The 18,939-nt window shown below is 41.7% G+C and overlaps 2 protein-coding genes across 3 annotated transcripts; one reads left to right on the top strand and one right to left on the bottom strand.

Moving 5' to 3' along the window:
- Positions 1 to 1,004: 1,004 nt before the first annotated feature.
- rad51d (RAD51 paralog D) lies at positions 1,005 to 7,382 on the top strand. Of its 2 annotated transcripts, XM_060862707.1 has the most exons (12): positions 1,005 to 1,037; positions 1,211 to 1,296; positions 1,368 to 1,429; positions 2,312 to 2,430; positions 3,345 to 3,426; positions 3,802 to 3,936; positions 4,147 to 4,242; positions 4,319 to 4,412; positions 4,501 to 4,571; positions 5,244 to 5,405; positions 5,824 to 5,945; positions 7,249 to 7,382. In XM_060862707.1, the coding sequence occupies exons 2-11, from the start codon at positions 1,215 to 1,217 to the stop codon at positions 5,920 to 5,922; spliced, it is 1,002 nt and encodes a 333-aa protein (XP_060718690.1). In that variant the 5' UTR covers positions 1,005 to 1,037; positions 1,211 to 1,214; the 3' UTR covers positions 5,923 to 5,945; positions 7,249 to 7,382. The 2 variants fall into 2 exon arrangements, with proteins under 2 accessions (XP_060718690.1, XP_060718689.1); XM_060862706.1 differs by lacking the exon at positions 1,005 to 1,037 and having other exon boundaries at positions 1,054 to 1,296.
- lig3 (ligase III, DNA, ATP-dependent) lies at positions 6,060 to 15,675 on the bottom strand. Its single transcript, XM_060862704.1, has 21 exons — positions 15,545 to 15,675; positions 14,387 to 14,945; positions 14,177 to 14,305; positions 13,644 to 13,856; positions 13,371 to 13,522; positions 13,113 to 13,279; positions 12,930 to 13,007; positions 12,678 to 12,846; positions 12,435 to 12,590; positions 12,213 to 12,344; positions 12,044 to 12,123; positions 11,813 to 11,900; positions 11,621 to 11,698; positions 11,410 to 11,533; positions 11,081 to 11,223; positions 9,547 to 9,621; positions 9,061 to 9,207; positions 8,490 to 8,640; positions 8,161 to 8,264; positions 7,956 to 8,039; positions 6,060 to 7,501 (listed from the first exon to the last, which is right to left on the bottom strand). The coding sequence occupies exons 2-21, from the start codon at positions 14,895 to 14,897 to the stop codon at positions 7,268 to 7,270; spliced, it is 3,015 nt and encodes a 1,004-aa protein (XP_060718687.1). The 5' UTR covers positions 14,898 to 14,945; positions 15,545 to 15,675; the 3' UTR covers positions 6,060 to 7,267.
- Positions 15,676 to 18,939: the final 3,264 nt, after the last annotated feature.

Below are 18,939 nucleotides of genomic sequence, written 5' to 3'. Positions count from 1 at the left end.
GAAAACAGGCAGTTAAACTAGCACAAAGACTCCAGAACCCCAGAACAGACAATCTATCTCATGACTATCTCACCCAAGATCATCCATTCATTCATGTAAAAGCTTCTTGGCTTGACATTCACCCTCAGTAACAGTTTTATTTTGCTCCCGGTTGCATTGGATTCTGGGAGCACTAGAAATAAGGTGCTAATGCATTCTGGATGCCGGTCCAGTACAGAGAACCATGCGGTCCATTCACCCAGTCAATGAAAGCATAGAACCCACAGGACATGAAAAACTCAGATAGGAATAAAGTTCCAAACATACAGTATTTACGCTGGTCGGCGCTGTTTCTGTTTATCGTCTTTTGTGTGTTGTCTGTTTTGTTTTTTCTTCTCCTATACTTTAGGTATCTAGGACTCACTTACTAAGTCCTTATCTCCGTCTTTGTTTTATGTAGCACCACGATCCTGGAGAAACGTCGTCTCATTTCACTGTGTACTGCAACAGCTATATATGGTTGAAATGACAGTAAAACCTTCTTGACTTGACTTGACTTGACTTGAAGAACCTGGAACTGTGATGTGGAAAAAAATACACACTGGACCAGGATGCCAAAATATACCACATCCCTGTTGTGTTGTACCAATTTCCCATGGTACTAATAATACATTCATCAACTTAATACAGAAATAATATTGTGTACGAATGTTTACAGCTCAAAATAGTTACCATACATACTGTATCCTAATAACCATAAGATGCGTGAAAAACACGGAGAAGGCAACTCTGATGTGCTGTTCCAGCCCTTAAACACTTTGCATTCCAGCCCCCACAATCGTTTTCCGGAAAACCCCGCCTCCTAACAGGTGATTGGCTAGTGTAAAACAACCTTAAACAACCTTAGCAACGCTAAGTAGTAGCGTCACCACAAGTTATATTTTCATTGGCTGATATTGCAGCCTTACAAAAAAATAGGTGTATTTGATTGGCTGGATTTTCTGTCTATCTAGTAGGCTTAGCTTTAATACGGCGCGAATCGCCGCTTTGGAAGATGAGTGAGTTTTGTTAAGTGGGATGTTATGGTTGTTTTTTTTTTTTGGCCCAGAAGCGTTTATGAAATACTTACATTTTACATGAATATGTTGGTCGTAGTTGGTCATACTGTTCTCTAGACTGAATAAACTGGTATTGTTTTTGTTTCCTTATTACTGAATGCTTCCACCGGAAGTGTCATGGTTCTCCTCAGGGAAGGTCTGTGTCCAGGGTTGAGTGAAGACCTCATCAAGGTTCTACATGAAGGAGATGTTAGAACAGGTTCTGCTTCAGACATTATCCTGTTAACATTCAATAAAACATTACTCTGTTTAACCATATTTGTCTTTCAGTTGAGGACCTTATATTGTCTGACCCAGAACAACTGGCCCTGAAATGCTCAGTGTCTTATAAGGTTTGTTATGATCTCGGTTGTTCAACCACGTATCCAGCAATGTCTTCACTTAGTCCACGCTTTGTCCGTATATTCATCTTTCTGAGATGTTAAGGGGGGGGGGCATGGTGGCTTAGTGGTTAGCACGTTCGCCTCACACCTCCAGGGTTGGGGGTTTGATTCCCGCCTCCGCCTTGTGTGTGTGGAGTTTGTATGTTCTCCCCGTGCCTCGGGGGTTTCCTCCGGGTACTCCGGTTTCCTCCCCCGGTCCAAAGACATGCATGGTAGGTTGATTGGCATCTCTGGAAAATTGTCCGTAGTGTGTGATTGCGTGAGTGAATGAGAGTGTGTGTGTGTGCCCTGCGATGGGTTGGCACTCCATCCAGGGTGTATCCTGCCTTGATGCCCGATGACGCCTGAGATAGGCACAGGCTCCCCGTGACCCGAGGTAGTTCGGATAAGCGGTAGAAGATGAGTGAATGAGTGAGTGAGATGTTAAGTGAATTTGAATCCATAACTAGTTATTTCTCTCATTTCTAAACTCGATGTTACCTCAGAACTCAACTGTTCATCCATCAGCGACTGCTTTGTTGTGGTTAGGGTCAACGTAACCAAACCCTGATTTTGTTGGGGGAATAAATTAGAACAGGGAAAAAGAAACGTACGTAAGTAAGTTTTATCGATGAAGCACATTTAAAACAACAAAAGTTACCTAAGGAAACTGAGGGCTTATAAGCTGTAGGTATAAAGGTCAACCATCGCACAGAGGTTGGGATTTGTAACAAAAATGGGATGGTTTTTGATTAGAGGACTTCATTGTCATGCTGTTTTCATTTATGAGACTATAGATAAGTACAAGACAAAAGTAAAGTGTGTATGAAGTGCGTTTGATTTTCTTTCAAGGCCTTGGTAGCAGTTCGACGTGTGCTCCTGGCTCAGCACGCGGCGTTTCCTGTCTCAGGAGCCGACCTGTACGACGAGCTGCTGAGCTCCACTTCTATTCTGTCCACCGGAATCACCAGGTGACTGCGTTCCCTCGCTGTCATATACAGACCAAAGTGTGCAGACACTGCCAGTTGGGAAATAGCAAACAGTTAGGACTCGGATATGATTCAGGATTCACCGAAGGGGAAAGGGTACTTAAATAAAATAATGGTTACTTTGTCTTTGTGCCAACTTTATCTGTGTATACACTTAACTTGGTCTTGTGTACCAGTAGAAAACTTGTGGAACCAGAAGACTGTAGCCTGTTTGGTCACATTGTTAGCCTAATTTTTGTCTTTTAATGTTGCTTGGTGCACATCTGGGGCTAAAAATATATGAACTAGTAAGTGGTAAAAGTGTTCCTAAACAGTGTGCTGATCAACATGTATCACCGCCGTTAATCATGTATAACGGGTAGACCGATCTTACCCGGAAAGGGCTGGTGTGGTTGCAGGGTTTCTTTCACGAGCCACACATGATTCCACCTGTTTACTTGGCTTTTTATACACTCATGTAAGGCTTCTGTTTGCTTGGAATGAAAACCTGCCCCCACATCCACAGCCGTTTTCGAACAAGACCAGACACACTGTTGATATGTAATAACACGCTATATGGCCGAAGGTACGTGAGCACCTGACCATCACACCAAAACCATGAGCATTGTCACAGATTCTGTCCCCATTCTTACTTGTATAATCTGAGACCGTACTGTAAACTTGTATGTAAACTGGTTGCCATAGTAATAAAGTGTACCAGTGAGTGACGCTAATTACATCAGATCAGTTTCCTGGCCCCTAAGTTTGTTTATAACATTTGTATGTTTTTATGTCTTAACTCCCTTTGGTTGTCGAATTGGTTGTCGCTGACACGCCCACTTCTGGTCACCAAATCTTGCTTGAAAACGAACAATCTCTGGTCTTGAGTCTGTTTTTCATCCTCTCTGTCTGTGTAGTGTGGACAAGCTGCTTGACTCGGGTCTGTACACAGGTGAGATCACTGAACTGTGTGGAGGACCAGGAACAGGTAAAACACAGGTGAGTGTTCCAATTCAAACCTCCAAAATGGAGTAATATAGTGTGAGTTTGACTCATTTCATGTCCTACTACCCCAGTACCATCATCGGCTCTTTTAGGTGGGCTCGTTTATCAGCATTTAGCTAAGTTAATCAATAAATATTCACCCCATTCTTGTAAAGAATTAGAATTAGTTTTGATTTCGAAGGATTTCAGATTCTTAGTGCATTGGATAAATATACTGGCCTTATTGAACTCTTATTGGACGGTATGTTTAGAGTATTCAAATAATTTCTTCCTCAAGTTGAGGACTTTTCATGACCCTGAAATAAGCCGTTATTGGTCTGGTCTTCATTTAATTAGGTTTTTCTTTCCCTATCTTTTCTTCTCCCTTAGACGTGCTTCAGCGTAGCCGTCCACGTTGCCCAAGAGCTCAAGCAGAAGGTAACGTACATCGACACAAACGGAGGACTGTACGCTAAACGTCTGCTTCAGATTCTCCAGCAGAAAACCGGCAATACAGCAGAGCAGGTAGGACATCCACACTGCTCTGAACTGACCCCCTCAGCGCAACAGGGTTCTTCATTTCCATGGTTTATTTTCATATACAGGGTTTATATATTGTATATTTGTTGTTACTCTAGCTACACAGAGACATGGATTGTAGATGTGAACCTGTTGTAATGTAAGTGATAACATGAACATCGATTTAAGTTAATAAGTAAATTACAATTGTTGTAGATGAACGCTCTTCAGCGGATCGACGTGCTCCGAGTGTTTGACATCTTCACCTTGCTGTCCTGCCTTCAAAACCTAAGAGCCAGCAGCCTCCAGAAGGTAAACTGATTGATTTTAAAACTTATTTATGCTCACAAATATGTTCAAGTTTAATCTGACAACTTAATTTTCTTAGGGATCGGTCGGTGTTGGTGGTTCAGTCAAAGCCGTGATTGTGGATTCCGTCTCGGCCGTGCTCTCACACATGCTTGGAGGGAAACAGAATGAAGGTTGATGCTTTTTGTTTTTCTTCTCAGCCTCATGCAGCTGAACGTCTGAGTCAGCATCGATTTGTCTCATTCTGTACTTGTACCGTAGGTATGTCCTTGATGATGCAGGTGGCTACAGAGCTGAAAATAATCGCCAAAGAATTTAACGTAGCCGTTCTGGTGAGTATTTATCATAACTGAGACTTGTTAGGGCTTTTCACACTGCGCTTGTATCTATGTACCAAACCCTGATTTTAATCTCAGCTAGAGGAACTTTTCACCTTAGAGACGTGGGGTTATTAAAGCTTGCTCCAAAGCCAAACAGTGTACAGTGTGACACGATGCTTAGCAACCTGACCCTGAACACCATGTTCCTCATATCACGTGTTTTGTACACAAGTTACAGAAACCCCACAGTAGTCAGCGTTTGATGGATAAAAGTCATAAAGTGATTGGAAATGTGTCAATCAAAACAATTTGTGTGTCTCCGTAGGCTTTAAACAGCCAAGGAGAATTTACAAAGCGGCTGATATGAAGGTGCGAGACGAGCCGTTATCTTAACCGGTTGCATTTATTTAATTGTAGCAGACAACAGCTCAAATACACAAATAAGTGGATTAGGAATGCAATCAACAGATTGTTGAACACCCACATGGATTAATCGTTAATCCCGGGTACTTAGTAGTACTAGCGATGCAAAACATAACAAAATAACCCAGGCTTCTGTTACAATGACCTCGGGTGAATTATTTTAGGTGTGAAAAGCCCTTTTACCATGCAGGAAGAATTCCTTCCAGTGCAAATGGTTGAACTGAATGGAATTCAGCTCGATATATGAATATCGATGACCAGGTGACCAATCATGTGACACGAGACGGGAACAATCAGCCGAAGGCAGGACTGGGGCATTCATGGAGTCACGTTCCACGCACACGAATCCTCCTTCAGCGAACCGAGCAGCCCGGAGCTTCTTCCAGCTCACGTACTGCGACTCTTCTTAAATCCTCTCGGCGGGTCAGTTTTAACAAGCAACAGCAAAAACACTTCAAATTACTCACCACGTTTGTCATTTTGAAGCCGACAAACTTGCATATGTTTTAGTCAGCTCCAGAATTAATTTCACCCATGCTTTAAGTTATTGGGTGTCGGTCGGGTAAATAGTTATAGCGACCGATGTGTTTTTTTTTTTCTTTTTCCCATTTATTTCACTTCAGTGATTTAGTTTTCTTTCATGTCCACTGTGAGCTTGAGCTCGTTATTGAGTCATTTATTCATAACCCAATCACTCTCTTCTTGACCAAGGGTGCCAATAATTCTGGAGCTCAGTGTTGCATATAAGGAAACCCTTTCCAGATGTTTGTCAGTGAAACATGTGGCTGCCCGGTAAATTCTCTAGATGTTCATTAGATTCTTTTATTTTGTTGTTTTGAAGCCCTGCTACCTGATGGAGGAGTTTGATTTGAGCCCACAGCCTCAGGAAGAGTCACGACCTGGGTTTGCTGGGAAGAGAAAACTGGACGCTGATTCATAAGAAGCTGCACTGCTAACATTTAGGTAGCAAATATCATGATGTTAAATATATGTGCAGTAGGATAGCGCTAGGTTTATAAACGGTGCTAGATGTGTATAATAAGGAATAAAACAGGAAGGAAAAGAATCATCACCAGGTTGATTATACAGCACACCTTGAAACGTTTTATTCCTTTTTTTACCACAGAAATTTGCCAACGATTACAATTTTCTGTTTACAGCTTTATCCTGGGTCAGTTGTTACTATAGTCACTGTACCTACATACGAATAAAACTTTTATGTTGATATAAACCTTGCTGAAATAGAAAATGAATCAGATCTGTACTGTGGTATTAAAATTCTATTCACCACCAAGAAGGAATTAATAACTCATGAGTCTTTTTATTTCCAATTTGGTTGTAAATGGAAAAACACAGCGGTCAATGAGACAGGGTGTTTACTTTAGTATTGAGAAGTGTTCGGTTTTGTTACGTCACGGAAGTCATTCAAGCGTTAAAAAGGTTCAATCTGACATTTGTTGCTAGTCTTTTAGAAACAGACACATTGTGTAATAATGCACGCTGTTCCAAACTACGTGACATACCGCATCATGTTTCGTTGTTTTGTTTTTTGTTAGTGTATAAAAATGATCTCCATTGCAAACAGAAAGAACTCCATTCTTATTACGTTGCTGTGGAAATCCAAGATAAGACGCCTCTAATGGACTACAGATAAGACTGACTAATCATAGCGCTTCCAGTCGGGTTGCTCGACGGCGCCGGCGGACTCGAGTAGTTTAGTGAAGTTTAGTGTGATCATGGCACGAGCACGTTTAAAATGTCTAAATTTAGACCGTGTGAATTTAGGAAATGGCGCTGAAAACTATACAGTGTAAACCTTCACCTGCTTATGAGCTGGACAAATCCTGGAAAGTGAGAAATCATCAGCAAGCCTAGCTGATCTAGATAACTCACCAAGAACAGGGCCCAGGGGGTGGGTGTGTGTGGGTGTGTGTGTGTGATGCTTTGCATAGGCAAGCTACATTCTCTCCTGTTCTAGAAAACCAGTTTCTTATTCCATTAAAAAAAAAAAAAAAAAAGAAATTCTGCATAATAAAAAACCTCTATCTATCCAAACAGTGTGTACAAGATGATCAGTGATGGCTTCTGCTGCACATATTAAGAAAGACCTGATCCTGTTTGGAAGTAGTGGAAAGCTTATGATGCTATCCATACATTACACAAGGGGAAAGTTTTATTATTATTTTTTTTTGTAAAAGCACCATTGTTGAGAAACCATTTCAAAAGTAAAATGTGTCCTGTAGATGTTTTTGTTTTTTTCCCCCAGGTCAGGACGGTTCTGTCTTTCAGCAAGGGGGAACCACTCTTCTTTTCCTGATGCACTGCCAGATCCAGTTGGAGCTGACTTTCTGGGCTTGACTGTTCTCCTCTGGCTCGGCTAGCGTGTGTGTTGCAGAGGCGGCGGCGAAATCGGGAACTAGATCGCCGTCGTACGCCACAAAGTAGCGCCGCAGCTTGTCGAACTCCGGTACCGACTCCGGGAGGTACAGCTTTACACCGGTGAAGATGTTCAGCAGGGTCTGCAAACGTGGGTTCATGAGTAAATTCCAAAGAATCATTTCAAGTAAGGAACAAAACGCGTCAGTACGTGTTACAGGGAATGAAAATAACCACCCTGTTGTTGGTTATTTTCCTGTAACAGCATGTCCTGAGGCGAGGCGTTTTATTCCTCTTATAGCACAGGAACTGAAATCAGTTACTGTTTTAGCTTACGAAAGAATGACAAGTTCTACTTTTTATCCATTTGTGGTTAAATTTGATACAGATATTCTGTTAGTGTTTATTACATCTTAATAAAGCTTAAGCTGCAGCATTATAGAGTGCCGAGACTGAAGATGTCACCTTCGTCATGCAAGACTGTGTGTTAATATACAGGTTTTTTTTGGGTGAAAATGTTTAGAATGATTCTTGCTCTGTGGCTTCTTTTTACCATTTCAATGCATAATATAAAATGATCAAATAAATAACACTGACCTTTTCAGACTGTGGGTCAGCTGCTTTAGACGGAGAGGCTTTTGCTTTGCTTTGCCCGTTGCTGCGAACGGTTTCGACCTTAATCTGAAACGAATCAGAGCAAGTGACCTGAGTAAAGTTCTGCAGGAGAGCAGAAGAATCTGTACAAAGTGCAAGAACCTGTAAAAGGAAATAAGGTTTCTGTCCGTTTCGATATGCAGCAGACCTTCTTTGTTTCGTGTTCCTTAGCAGGCAGCTTCCTCTTGGCAGGAGCCGGAGTTGCAGGTTTCTTGGGTTTCACCGGCTTTGGCTTTGGAGTGTGACCATTTTCTGTAACAAAGATGGCATGAACTAAATTTACTCCACTCACATTTCTGAAGGCCAGGTTCTACACATCTTCCTAGAGATTTTGATTAACAACAGAGTGCCAAACGTCTTGCATTAGCTGTAATCAGTATTTGATTCCTAAATGATTTGAATGATGGATGTGGATGAAATCCTGAAGTGATTTAGCATCGAAGAAGAACCAGGATTACAATACAACCTGAAACTTACTGGCTTTCGTCGAACTTGCTGCTTCATTGGAGGTGGACGGTGAGCCACCACCGCTGTCTCCTCCTGACGACTCCTTTTCATCTTTGATGCTTGTAGACGGTCCTGGTGTCACCTCAAAGTCGCACCGCTCCTTCGAGACTCGGTAAAGTTCCTACAAAGCGGACATTTTGATCATCGATACGTTGTATTCACTCATCGAGATGATTGCTTATGGTATTGATAGACGGTATTGAAAGATGATTGATAAGTGACCCAGAACAAAGCTAACCTTAACTTACCTTAAATATTAAATTATTTGACTTTTTTCGTACACTATGTCCAATAGTATGTGGACACCTCCAAAAACTAGTATGTGGACACCTCCGAGACATCACTGTTACACAGAAAGTCTTTGTATGCTGTAGCCATAAGATTCCCTGCCACTAGAAGCTGTTGTAGGAGTAAAATGGGAATAGCTCCTTATTAATGCGTATAGTTTAGTTACATGTACATCCAGTGGTCAGGTGTCCACATACTTATGGCCACATAGTGCTGGTATGTAGTAATTACATGCTTCTTAGTGTTGCCAAACCTTGAGCTGGTGAAGGTTGGTAGCCGTCTTCCAGTCCTTATCGTCACGCATCCGAGTGCAGCGTGGAAAACGGATGGAGATGCCGTCGGCCGTGTGCATTTCCGACTTGGAGAACTCTGCTCCTGTGATCTCCCAAACTGGGGCTTTCTGTGAGCGAGAGAAACATCCCGGAGTTAACAATTGCCCAGAGTGTTTTATTCCTTATAATACACAGTTTTTAGTACACAACAGTTTTACAGTTCTATAACGCCTTTCCCTTGTTCTGTCCCAAAAACTTCCACACTGAAAGCAAGTCCAGAAGCTGGAGACTCCTTCCATAAAGTGTTAAACTTGAACATAAACCATCACCATATGACCTGCTATAACTTTTTCATTCTTAAGTTACACAACGTTTCTAATCCGTTTCAGCTGTTACTATAGAAATGATAACCTATTTTCAATGTACACAACTATTCAACACCTCTGATACACATCAGATTATTTTACCTCAGGATCTCGAATGAGAAAATCCGGATAGTAGTTCTTCACTATTTTTAGCCAGGGTGGGATCTTGCTGGGCTCCTGTGAAGGAGAGTAATCAAAATCAGGTTTATTGGCCAAGTGTGTTGACACACACAAGGAATTTGGTTCCAGCTGTTTGTGAGTCTCAAAAGTACAGACATAAATAACACTATACTATACAAGATAATTGTATCACATCTGTAGACTATACAAGACAATGCAGATGTGATACAGCAGACATTGGGTATTAAATATGAATACAGAATATATGACTGATCAGTTATGTACATAAAGTGTGGGACGTGCAAATAATTGTACAACATGCAGCAGCAGTAGTGTGTGTAACATACACGAATGATGTGATGACTGACGGTTCTGAAAATGCAGCACTTATGCTATGAAGCAGGGAATATAATTATGGTGGGTTGTTAATCAGGGTGATAAAGGGCCTGGGGAAAGAAACTGTTCCTGTGTCTGGCAGTTTTATTAAGCAACGTTCTGTAGCACCTGCCAGAAGGGAGGAGCTGAAAGAGGTTATGTCCAGGGTGTGAAGGGTCAGTGGTGATTTTTCCTGCCCGGTTTCTGGTTCTTGTGTCGTACAAGTCCTGGAGAGTGGGCAGGGGGCACAAATTATTTTTTCTGCCGTTTTTACTGTGTGTTACAGTCTGTTTCTGTCCTGTTTTGTTGCTGCACCAAACCAGATGGTGATGGATGTGCACAGGACAGATTCAATGACTGCAGTGTAGAACAGCATCAACAGCTCCTGTGGCAGACCAAACTTCCTTAATTAGCGTAGAAAGTACATCCTGTGCTGGGCCTTTTTGATGATGGATGCACTCCCATTTCAGGTCTTGGGAAAAGGTAGTGCACAGAAACTTGAAGGCCTCCACACCGGGCTGTTGGATATTGTGAAGGGGAGTAGTGTTGAGGGGTCTTTCCTAAAGTCCACTATCATCTCCACAGTTTTGAGGGAGTTTAGCTCTAATCTGGTCGGACTGCACCATAGCAACAGCCGCTTCACCTCCTGCCAGTATGCAGACTCCTCGCCATATTGGATGAGACCATCTGAAATTTGCAAATGATGCTACAGTTTGGTCACTTGAAGTGCAGTCATTAGTGTAGATGGAGAATAGAAGTGGGGAGAGGACACATCCCTGAGGAGCACCAGTGCTGATTGTCTGAATGCTGGAGGTGACACCTCCCAGTCTCACCTGTTGTTTCCTGCCTGACAGATGGAAGGGGGTATAGAGAACCTTAGGAGTTTGGAGTTGAGAATTTCCGGAATTATTGTATTAAAAGCCGAACTGTAGTCGACAAAGAGAATATGACATATGTCCGTAAGCTCCGTTACGCGATCCGCACGGTGTAAGTGGAAGCCTGAGAGAAGTAATCCACTGTCCGGAATTGAGTGACTGAGCCAAGTTTTGATAAAACAGAGAGCGAATCTATCTGTCTTGTAAATGGGGTGAAGAGCTAGAGAAGTGCTCAGGATAGGCCTGATTTTTTTTTTCTTCTTTACCTTGCCAATTTTAATAACGTCCAGCTCCTTCTGCAGTCTGGCTAGTGTGGCGTCGTCGTAGCCCCCGGAGCATTTCGTCACCGTGCACCATTTCTTTGAGTCAGGATCATAGCAACCCATGAGGAAACTGGACATAATTCCACCTACGTAGAACAATGGGGGGAGGGTGAAGATATGATCGGCAAGGCTTCAGTTAGCTTGGATATTGTAGTGATGATAATTTCTGGGCCAGAAAACAAATGTTAACCCAGGTCTTAAATGAAAGTTAGCAGAAGGTTATTGCAAATCACTGCTGTTTTTAAAAAAAAATCATAGGCCATCATACATACCTTTTGAACCTGTTCCATAAAATGCCCCCAAAACCACCAAATCTGCAGTGTCGGCCATTGCTCCTTCATTCAGATAGTCTTTCTTCACCTTCAGCCAGTGGCGTTTCCCAGGTTCATACAGCCCCTGTGATCAGAGATCAGCTCTCACTCACACTCCACATACGGCACCACCAATCTGATTGTTAGAGCCTCCAACTCAGAGCTGTTTTACCTTGACGTCTTTCAGAACGAGTCCCTCCAGTCCCTCTCTGATGACTCGTGTGATCATTTCAGCCAGGTCAGCAGCTCTCTATCAGAACACAACCCTGTGTTTATTCTCGTTTGTTCATGAAGTGGGTTTATCATCAAGAAGCATCCAATCACAGCTTGTAGTGTAAATAGGAAACGTAAAAGGAAGACATACTGTGACGTGCTTCATCTCGGAAAACAGAATCCTGTCCGGAACTTCCACCATGTTGTCATGAAGAAATTTTCTTCTCTCGCAGAGCGGCCTGCAAAACACAATAAAATCTTACAGAATGGATGCTACAAAAATAAAAATTAACGAGAATACACGGAAAGATTTGTTGCATTAGATTAATCCCACGTGTTTCAACAGGTAAAAGAATTGAACAGGTGTTAACAAAGCACTTACTTGTCCATAAGACTGACGCCATTGAAATAAATGCAGTCGAAAACAAACAGGCAGACTTGTGCGTCTTGAAACGCCGCTTTCTGAAACGCAGACAGAAACGTCATCGGTTATCTTTAATATCATTTCACCTGTCTTAAGCCGTGAACTCTGCTTACTAAGCCATGCTTACTTTGTGAACACCTAACGTCCCGAACGGTAGAGGCTTACTAGTCTTGGTATCAATCAGGAGAACTTCAGCGTCTAGAATCATGCTGTGGCCTCCGGCAAACGCCAGAGGAATAAACTCTTTAAAATGCGCCACCTAGGAAAGTACACAAGACCGCCTCGCAAGTGAGTTGAATCGAACATCGTGAGGATTTCGACCAGGGTGAATTCGATTCGGGTGACGTACCTTGTGAGGCAGCACAGGTTTGAGGCTGCGGCTGAAGTAGCTGAAATGATCTCCGTTTTTGTGCACTTGCACGCGCTCGCCATCGTACTTGATCTCCGAGTACATTCCATTGGGGCATTTCTTCATGGCGTACTCAACGGACTTGCAGGCTTCTGCCTGGAAGATGCAGCACAACACTCATTTGTTTCTCAGCTTAAGTACGTTGACGCTTCATGCAAATGACCATTAAAGAAGAGCCCTGACCAGCATTGGCTGCACGGGGGTCATAAGCGTGGCCTCGATACTCAAGAGCTTTCTCGGGCCCCCTCCATTGGACGCCTCCTCCTGATTGCGCAGGACTCTATCGACCACGTCACCAAGGTTCCGAGAGGCTTTGAAGGCGTCGTAGGCGTTGGGGTCAAGAGCATCCAGGCTGCATAGAAAAATGGCTCGACAGTTGTTGATTGGGACAAAAGGTGATGTTAATTATTTCAGTTAGTGGGAGGAAAAACTTACACGTGTTTGGCACCAGAATTAATCTTCAGGTCATGTTTCACTAGACGAATGTAACATTTCAAGTCGTTCCCTGTGCATCTGGTAACCAGACAAATGTGTTTTGACATATGAATAACAAAATACTGACTACTGAACAGTTGAACTGCTGAAACATGTGTATATTAACAATAATACAAGGCTCACTTTTTTGCAATGGCCTCCAGCTCTGCCTGCTGCTCATCTTCTTTAGTAAGCTTAGCCAAGCGTGTTAGAGAAGCGTCCACTTCCTGGATAGTCAGCAGACTCTTGGTTGAAGGAGGAAAAGACTTGCAATCTTCGAAAAACATCCGCACTGTTTCTGAGACGTCTCCCTTTGACACCAAACAATGAAAGTTGTTTTTATTCAACTTTTCATATGCATCACTCCAAATATACTGTATATGTTTGAGTTAGAGGACTGACCTGTTCTAGGTCGCGCACCATGTCGTCCTGGTTGCAGTTAAGGATGCGGCTGAAAAGTTTCACAATTTGCTTGTCGTTGAGGTTGTAAACGCTTTTCACGACGCCTGGGAGGAGCAGCTTCACTGTCAGGTAGAGATCGCCCATAAACTTGTCTTTTGTAGGAGGAACACAAGTGAAGAAGAAGAAGAAGGTTGCTCCAGTTGAATTGAAACAATAGGAAACCACAGTCTCTGATATAATCTTAAATGTATATCTTTTGTGAGTAGATCCTACCTCCGCCAGAACCCTTCTTTAGGAAGTCTTTGATGATCTCTGTCTTCGCGTTGTAGCTAGACTTTTCAGCCACCATGGCGCAAAGCTTTCGGAACTCGCGGAACAAGCAGTCCTTATGGTCGGGCTGGCAAAACTGAGCAGACAAGATGCTGCCCTGAGAGGCTTTGGCAGGAGACGGTCCTGGGCTCGATGAGGAGGGACCTGCCTTTGTTGCTGTGGAAGATGGAGAGTGTGATTAACCCTGTTGGCAAATTATTGAGCTAACAGAATATCATTTCAAAAGCATTTTGATCGATCTAAAAATGAATTCTCTAAAAACACACACCGTAGTTCTTCTTCCAATATAGCAGTTCAAACAAATGTAATAGAATAAATTCATACTCATTCTATTACACTGTACTGTCCAGTGAAATGTCTAACATGAGACTTATGATAGTACAGATAGTAAAGACTGTACTGAAAACTAACAGACCCATGTGAACAGTGCTGTAAGTGTTAGCATAACTCTTGTTTGCCTAGGCTCCCCTGAATACCTGTGAAGCCGGAAAACTTGCGTGGCGCGTTCACTGTCGGATCGGCAAGAGGGGATGATATCTGCCCACTGGTGTTTAACTTGGCTTGCACCTTCTTCTTTGGACTTGCGTTAGCCTTAGCAGCTAGATCTGATGAGACAAGAGAGAAGGAATGTTTAAGCATTTCAAACATCCCTGAGTTTTTTTCTCCATGCAGCTCGCACTACATACCTGCTACAAGCTTATTGATCAGCTCTTTATCCTCATTCTGCAATTCCTCCCAGCCATCCAGGTCAGTAATGTCCTCGATCTTCTTGGTTGTGGCCCGTGCGCGTTCAAGCTTCTCGAAGATGCACTTTACGTGATACCACTCCTTCATTTCTCCAGCAGACTCACTGAACGGGTTAGGCACAATCTTCCCGATGCGTAGCAACCCCTTCATGATCTTGTCCTTGCACTTTTTACAACCTGCCTGGCCTCGCTTTGCATACTCGACGCAGAATCTCTGCTCTGCCATGGTCGAACGGTCGTCCTGCCACACGGCCCGAGAGACGGCAAAGTAAGATAAAGACGTGAGACCGAAGTGTCTTGATGGTTGTCTTTCTGTCAAGGCAAAGCCCCAAGCCAAAGCTTGGATCAGAGGGCGGCTGCACTGCTGGAGTGGACGTGTACCTTGTGTCTGGCACAGATGGAAAGTCCTACAGAGGGTTCTAGCTGTCCTGAAAAAACCGAGCCCGTGCATCCAGGTTACATTGGAAAATGGGACATCTCACACAGGGCAGTGTGATTTCTACAAGACAGGATGTGTATAAATATGTATATGTATATGTATATGTATAAATCATTACTTTCACAAGGCACGTGGCAGATTTGCTTCAACGCGATGACGTCACACGAATAAACAGGAACCGTTTTCGATCGGACTTTAAAACTGAAATTCATCATAATAATTATATATGATAATAAAAGTTACTAACTTTTACACCCAAACAACACCAGTCCTTACATTTTGAAAAAACAATGCATACACTTACAAAGTAACCAAAGGCGTTAACAAACCCACTGAGGTGAGTAGAATTATAAAAGCTGTTTATTTAACAATCACACAACATATTGTTGTAACCACGACAACCAAACTAGCTATAAGTTGTTATACACCATATAGCAGCTTCAGGATAAGGTTTCATCCAGAATATCCCGTATTGTACATATAAGTGCGCTACATAGGGTGTGTAAAGCGCATTATACTATAAGTAGTGCACTTTATAGAGGGCGCAAAGGAGAATTTAGTATTCAGCCTTGAGGCTAATGCTAACTGATAAAGCTAACGCTGCATTGATTCGTATTTAAACGATCGTACGGGTTCTAACACCAACTAATCCGTCTTACCCCTTTGGTGTTCGTATTCACTTCTTAACCTTATTCCGATTTTCTTCTTTTTGTATGAAATGACGTGCAGAATAGAGCTATGGCGCTCACTACATAGTGCATTCCCCTTTAAGTCAAACACACGCGCTTCCTCTTTGTTTGTATGCGCTTCCTGCTCTCTGCGCATGCGTAGGATTATTTTTGACCAAAAAAAACCAAAAAAAAACCACTTGCTCAGGACTATCAAGGGGCTGCAGATGAAATCTAATCTAATTGCTTTTATATATTTAAATACATTTAATTATGTAGACATTTGCCATGAATTTAGCAATCAGATCAACATAATTGATGGCATTCATTGATTATTAAAAACAAAAGCACACAAGAGTAGAGTCTCACATCCACCATAAACTCGTGCGAGGAAGATTTTGGACCTCCACTGAGATGAGGCCGACTCTGAGAATCCTGAGGCATCTAGAGATCTACCAGCTCCAGTTAGACTCTGCGATACTAAAGAGGAGATGTGAACTTCATGTGATCTTTTGCATCAATACAACATTTGTTAGACTGTATATTTATAAATCACACCCTACAGTGTCACCCATATGAGGATGAGGTTCCCCTTTGAGTCTGGTTCCTCTCAAGGTTTCTTCCTTTACCATCTAAGGGAGTTTTTCCTCACCACAGTCACCTGAGTCACCTCAGACTTGCTCATTGTGGATAAATACATAAACATTGTGAACTAAATATATCTAATATTAATCTTTCATTCATTCATTCATTTTCTACCGCTTATCCGAACTACCTCGGGTCAGGGGGAGCCTGTGCCTATCTCAGGCGTCATCGGGCATCAAGGCAGGATACACCCTGGACGGAGTGCCAACCGTGCCAAACTAAGCCAACGTGCCTCCTAATATTAATCTTGAATTTTGTATTCTATTAATCTTTATATTAACCTTTTGTTCTATGTTTATGTTCTGTAAAGCTGCTTTGAGACAGCTCAGCTGCTTTGTCAGTTGTAAAAAGCGCTATACAAATAAACTTGAATTGAATAAACTCTCAGAATCAGAATAAAGATGATTCTGAATCTGAGAGTTTATGGTGGATGTGTTCGGTTAGCCACTGGTGCTGTTTTAATTTCCATGGTCCAGTTCTTAGTCTCACCACTGAATTGCATTGTAGAACATTGTTAATACATTTTTAACAGTATATATATATATATATATATATAAACAAAGCACCAGCACCACTACCTTTAAGTGATAAACACCTGAGTGCTGCCAACATTATTCAGCTTAGTGTGAGCTGCTGTTTCCAAAAACACAGGGTGAGCTGGTCAAACAGCTGGACTACATATTGCAGCATCCTTATTAATGACTAAATCCATAAAAAACACGAGTCAGAGGATATCCAATTGCATCCATCTTGTGTTATTTACTAATAAACAGTTCACCCATGATAGCTGTGACTGAGATGTTCTCTAAGCTTGGCCATCTTGGATTGTGTAATTTTCATATTCAAGAAAATGGAGTCAAAACAGGTGATTCCTCTTCTTTTACATAAGCACACAATTGGCTGTATGCTTGTATGCTTATATGCTTTTATGGATGACCCTGCAGAGCAATCAGCAGGCTGTGCTGCTAATAGCCCCGTTCTGAGTGAACAGACCACATGGTTCTATCTGCTGTTGATATGACTTATGGGCCATCTGTGCCCATTACCCATCGGACCAGACCTGGTGTCCCAGATGAACAGGTCACTGTGGCACACACCCTGAAATTATGGGTATGGCCCATGGAGATGACCCCAGCATACTGGGATGTTTGGCTGTGTAATGGCCACCTGGGACCACCCAGTTTCAAACTGAAATATCTTAGTATGTCCATAAGTCCTCAATAATCCATAACATATGTATACTGTCTGTAATTTTGCCAAACATAACAGTAGTTTGTTATAGCCAACAAGCTTTGTTTTGGTCTCCTCTGAACACATTTTTAGATTTTACATATCCTAAATTAAACAAGACAACTCTTAAATTTTTAAAGTTGGGTGAGAGGAACATTTTGAATCCAGGACATAAGACAACAAGTATTACATATAGACTATAGCTATTTTTCTCTCCCCCAAAAAAATGTAAAAAAAAAAAATACAGTTTTCTGTCTTCCTGTGTCCCTTAGTAGACAGTCTCATAAGTGGTCCCGAATATACATTTCATGTTTTGTGCGAATTCATCCATCATGTGTTATAGCTATATAAGTAAATGAAGCCAGGCCTCACAGTGAATTATTGGCAGGCAACAGCCATATTCTTCATAACGGTTCTCCAAAAACATTAATAGATCATTTTATATAAAAATGATGAAAGCAAAATGTGTTTAAAATTGCTTGCATTTCTTCAACACCCCAAAAGATGTCAGCATTTCTCTCACACAAAAATAAGTAGAGTTCTATAAAAAAAATAAAAATAAAAAAAAAAATCCTATTCTCTGTTTACACCAGGGTCTTCATTAATTTTTGAAATCTGTTCATTTTTATTATTTTTTTAACAGGCACCATCCTAGCGCTCAGAGCTACTTTCATTTCATCTCAACATGAGACATGGAAATTTGATCATCATTTGAACTGTTTTGGTTTGATAGCCAAAGACGTGATTTACACCCATCCACCTCTTCACCTCATTTCAGAGCCCACATGCTGGATCATCAAAGCCGAAGTCCAGGACTATTATTTATGACTCCTTTTACAATCCTGCCTCAATTCCCAAGATTAAATCTTTCAAAATCATCCTGCTGCTTATTGGTTCTGTGACTGACTGATATAAAGGATTCTGCTGGTGTGCCATCCTGTGGTTGGAGCATCATATATATATATATATATATATATATATATATATATATATATATATATATATATATATATATATATATATATATATATATATATATGCATAATTAAGTTAAAGCATGGACATTCCCAGGCAATCAGTCTCACTTGGCAGTTGCCGCAGTCTACTGAGTTTCATGTAGTACCTGATGTATAGGATTTAAAAAAAAAAAAAAACCCATTTAAATCTTAAAATGGAGATGTTCAATAAATTGAAGTTTCCGGGAGAGCTCGGATTTGTTTTTTTATTCCTTCCACTGAAGCACATTTATAACCAGCATGTGGTTATGGATTCGATCTAACAAAGATCACCAATGTCTTGTAAAATGATTCATCAATATCTATCTAAGTCTTAACCTCCTGGCAGAGGCGAACAAGTTTTAGGACCTTAGACTTTTAGATCCCACTCTCAACATGTATATATTTTTAAATGAGCATAAAATGAGTGCCGTGGGGGGCACGGTGGCTTAGTGGTTAGCACGTTCGCCTCACACCTCCAGGGTTGGGGGTTCGATTCTCGCCTCCGCCTTGTGT

The sequence above is a fragment of the Tachysurus vachellii genome, chromosome 26 (assembly GCF_030014155.1).
Source record: "Tachysurus vachellii isolate PV-2020 chromosome 26, HZAU_Pvac_v1, whole genome shotgun sequence".
Taxonomy (NCBI): domain Eukaryota; kingdom Metazoa; phylum Chordata; class Actinopteri; order Siluriformes; family Bagridae; genus Tachysurus; species Tachysurus vachellii.
This window is presented reverse-complemented; position numbering and strand designations above follow the sequence as displayed.

Coding starts and splice junctions, on each gene's coding strand:
- rad51d (XM_060862707.1), top strand. CDS start 1,215: ATGGTTCTCCTCAGGGAAGGTCTGTGTCCAGGGTTGAGTGAAGACCTC. Junction 3,937..4,146: donor CCGGCAATACAGCAGAGCAG/GTAGGACATCCA, acceptor CAATTGTTGTAG/ATGAACGCTCTTCAGCGGAT. Junction 4,572..5,243: donor AATTTAACGTAGCCGTTCTG/GTGAGTATTTAT, acceptor ATCGATGACCAG/GTGACCAATCATGTGACACG.
- lig3 (XM_060862704.1), bottom strand. CDS start 14,897: ATGCACGGGCTCGGTTTTTTCAGGACAGCTAGAACCCTCTGTAGGACT. Junction 14,306..14,386: donor GATCAATAAGCTTGTAGCAG/GTATGTAGTGCG, acceptor TTGTCTCATCAG/ATCTAGCTGCTAAGGCTAAC. Junction 12,345..12,434: donor AACCTGTGCTGCCTCACAAG/GTACGTCACCCG, acceptor GTACTTTCCTAG/GTGGCGCATTTTAAAGAGTT.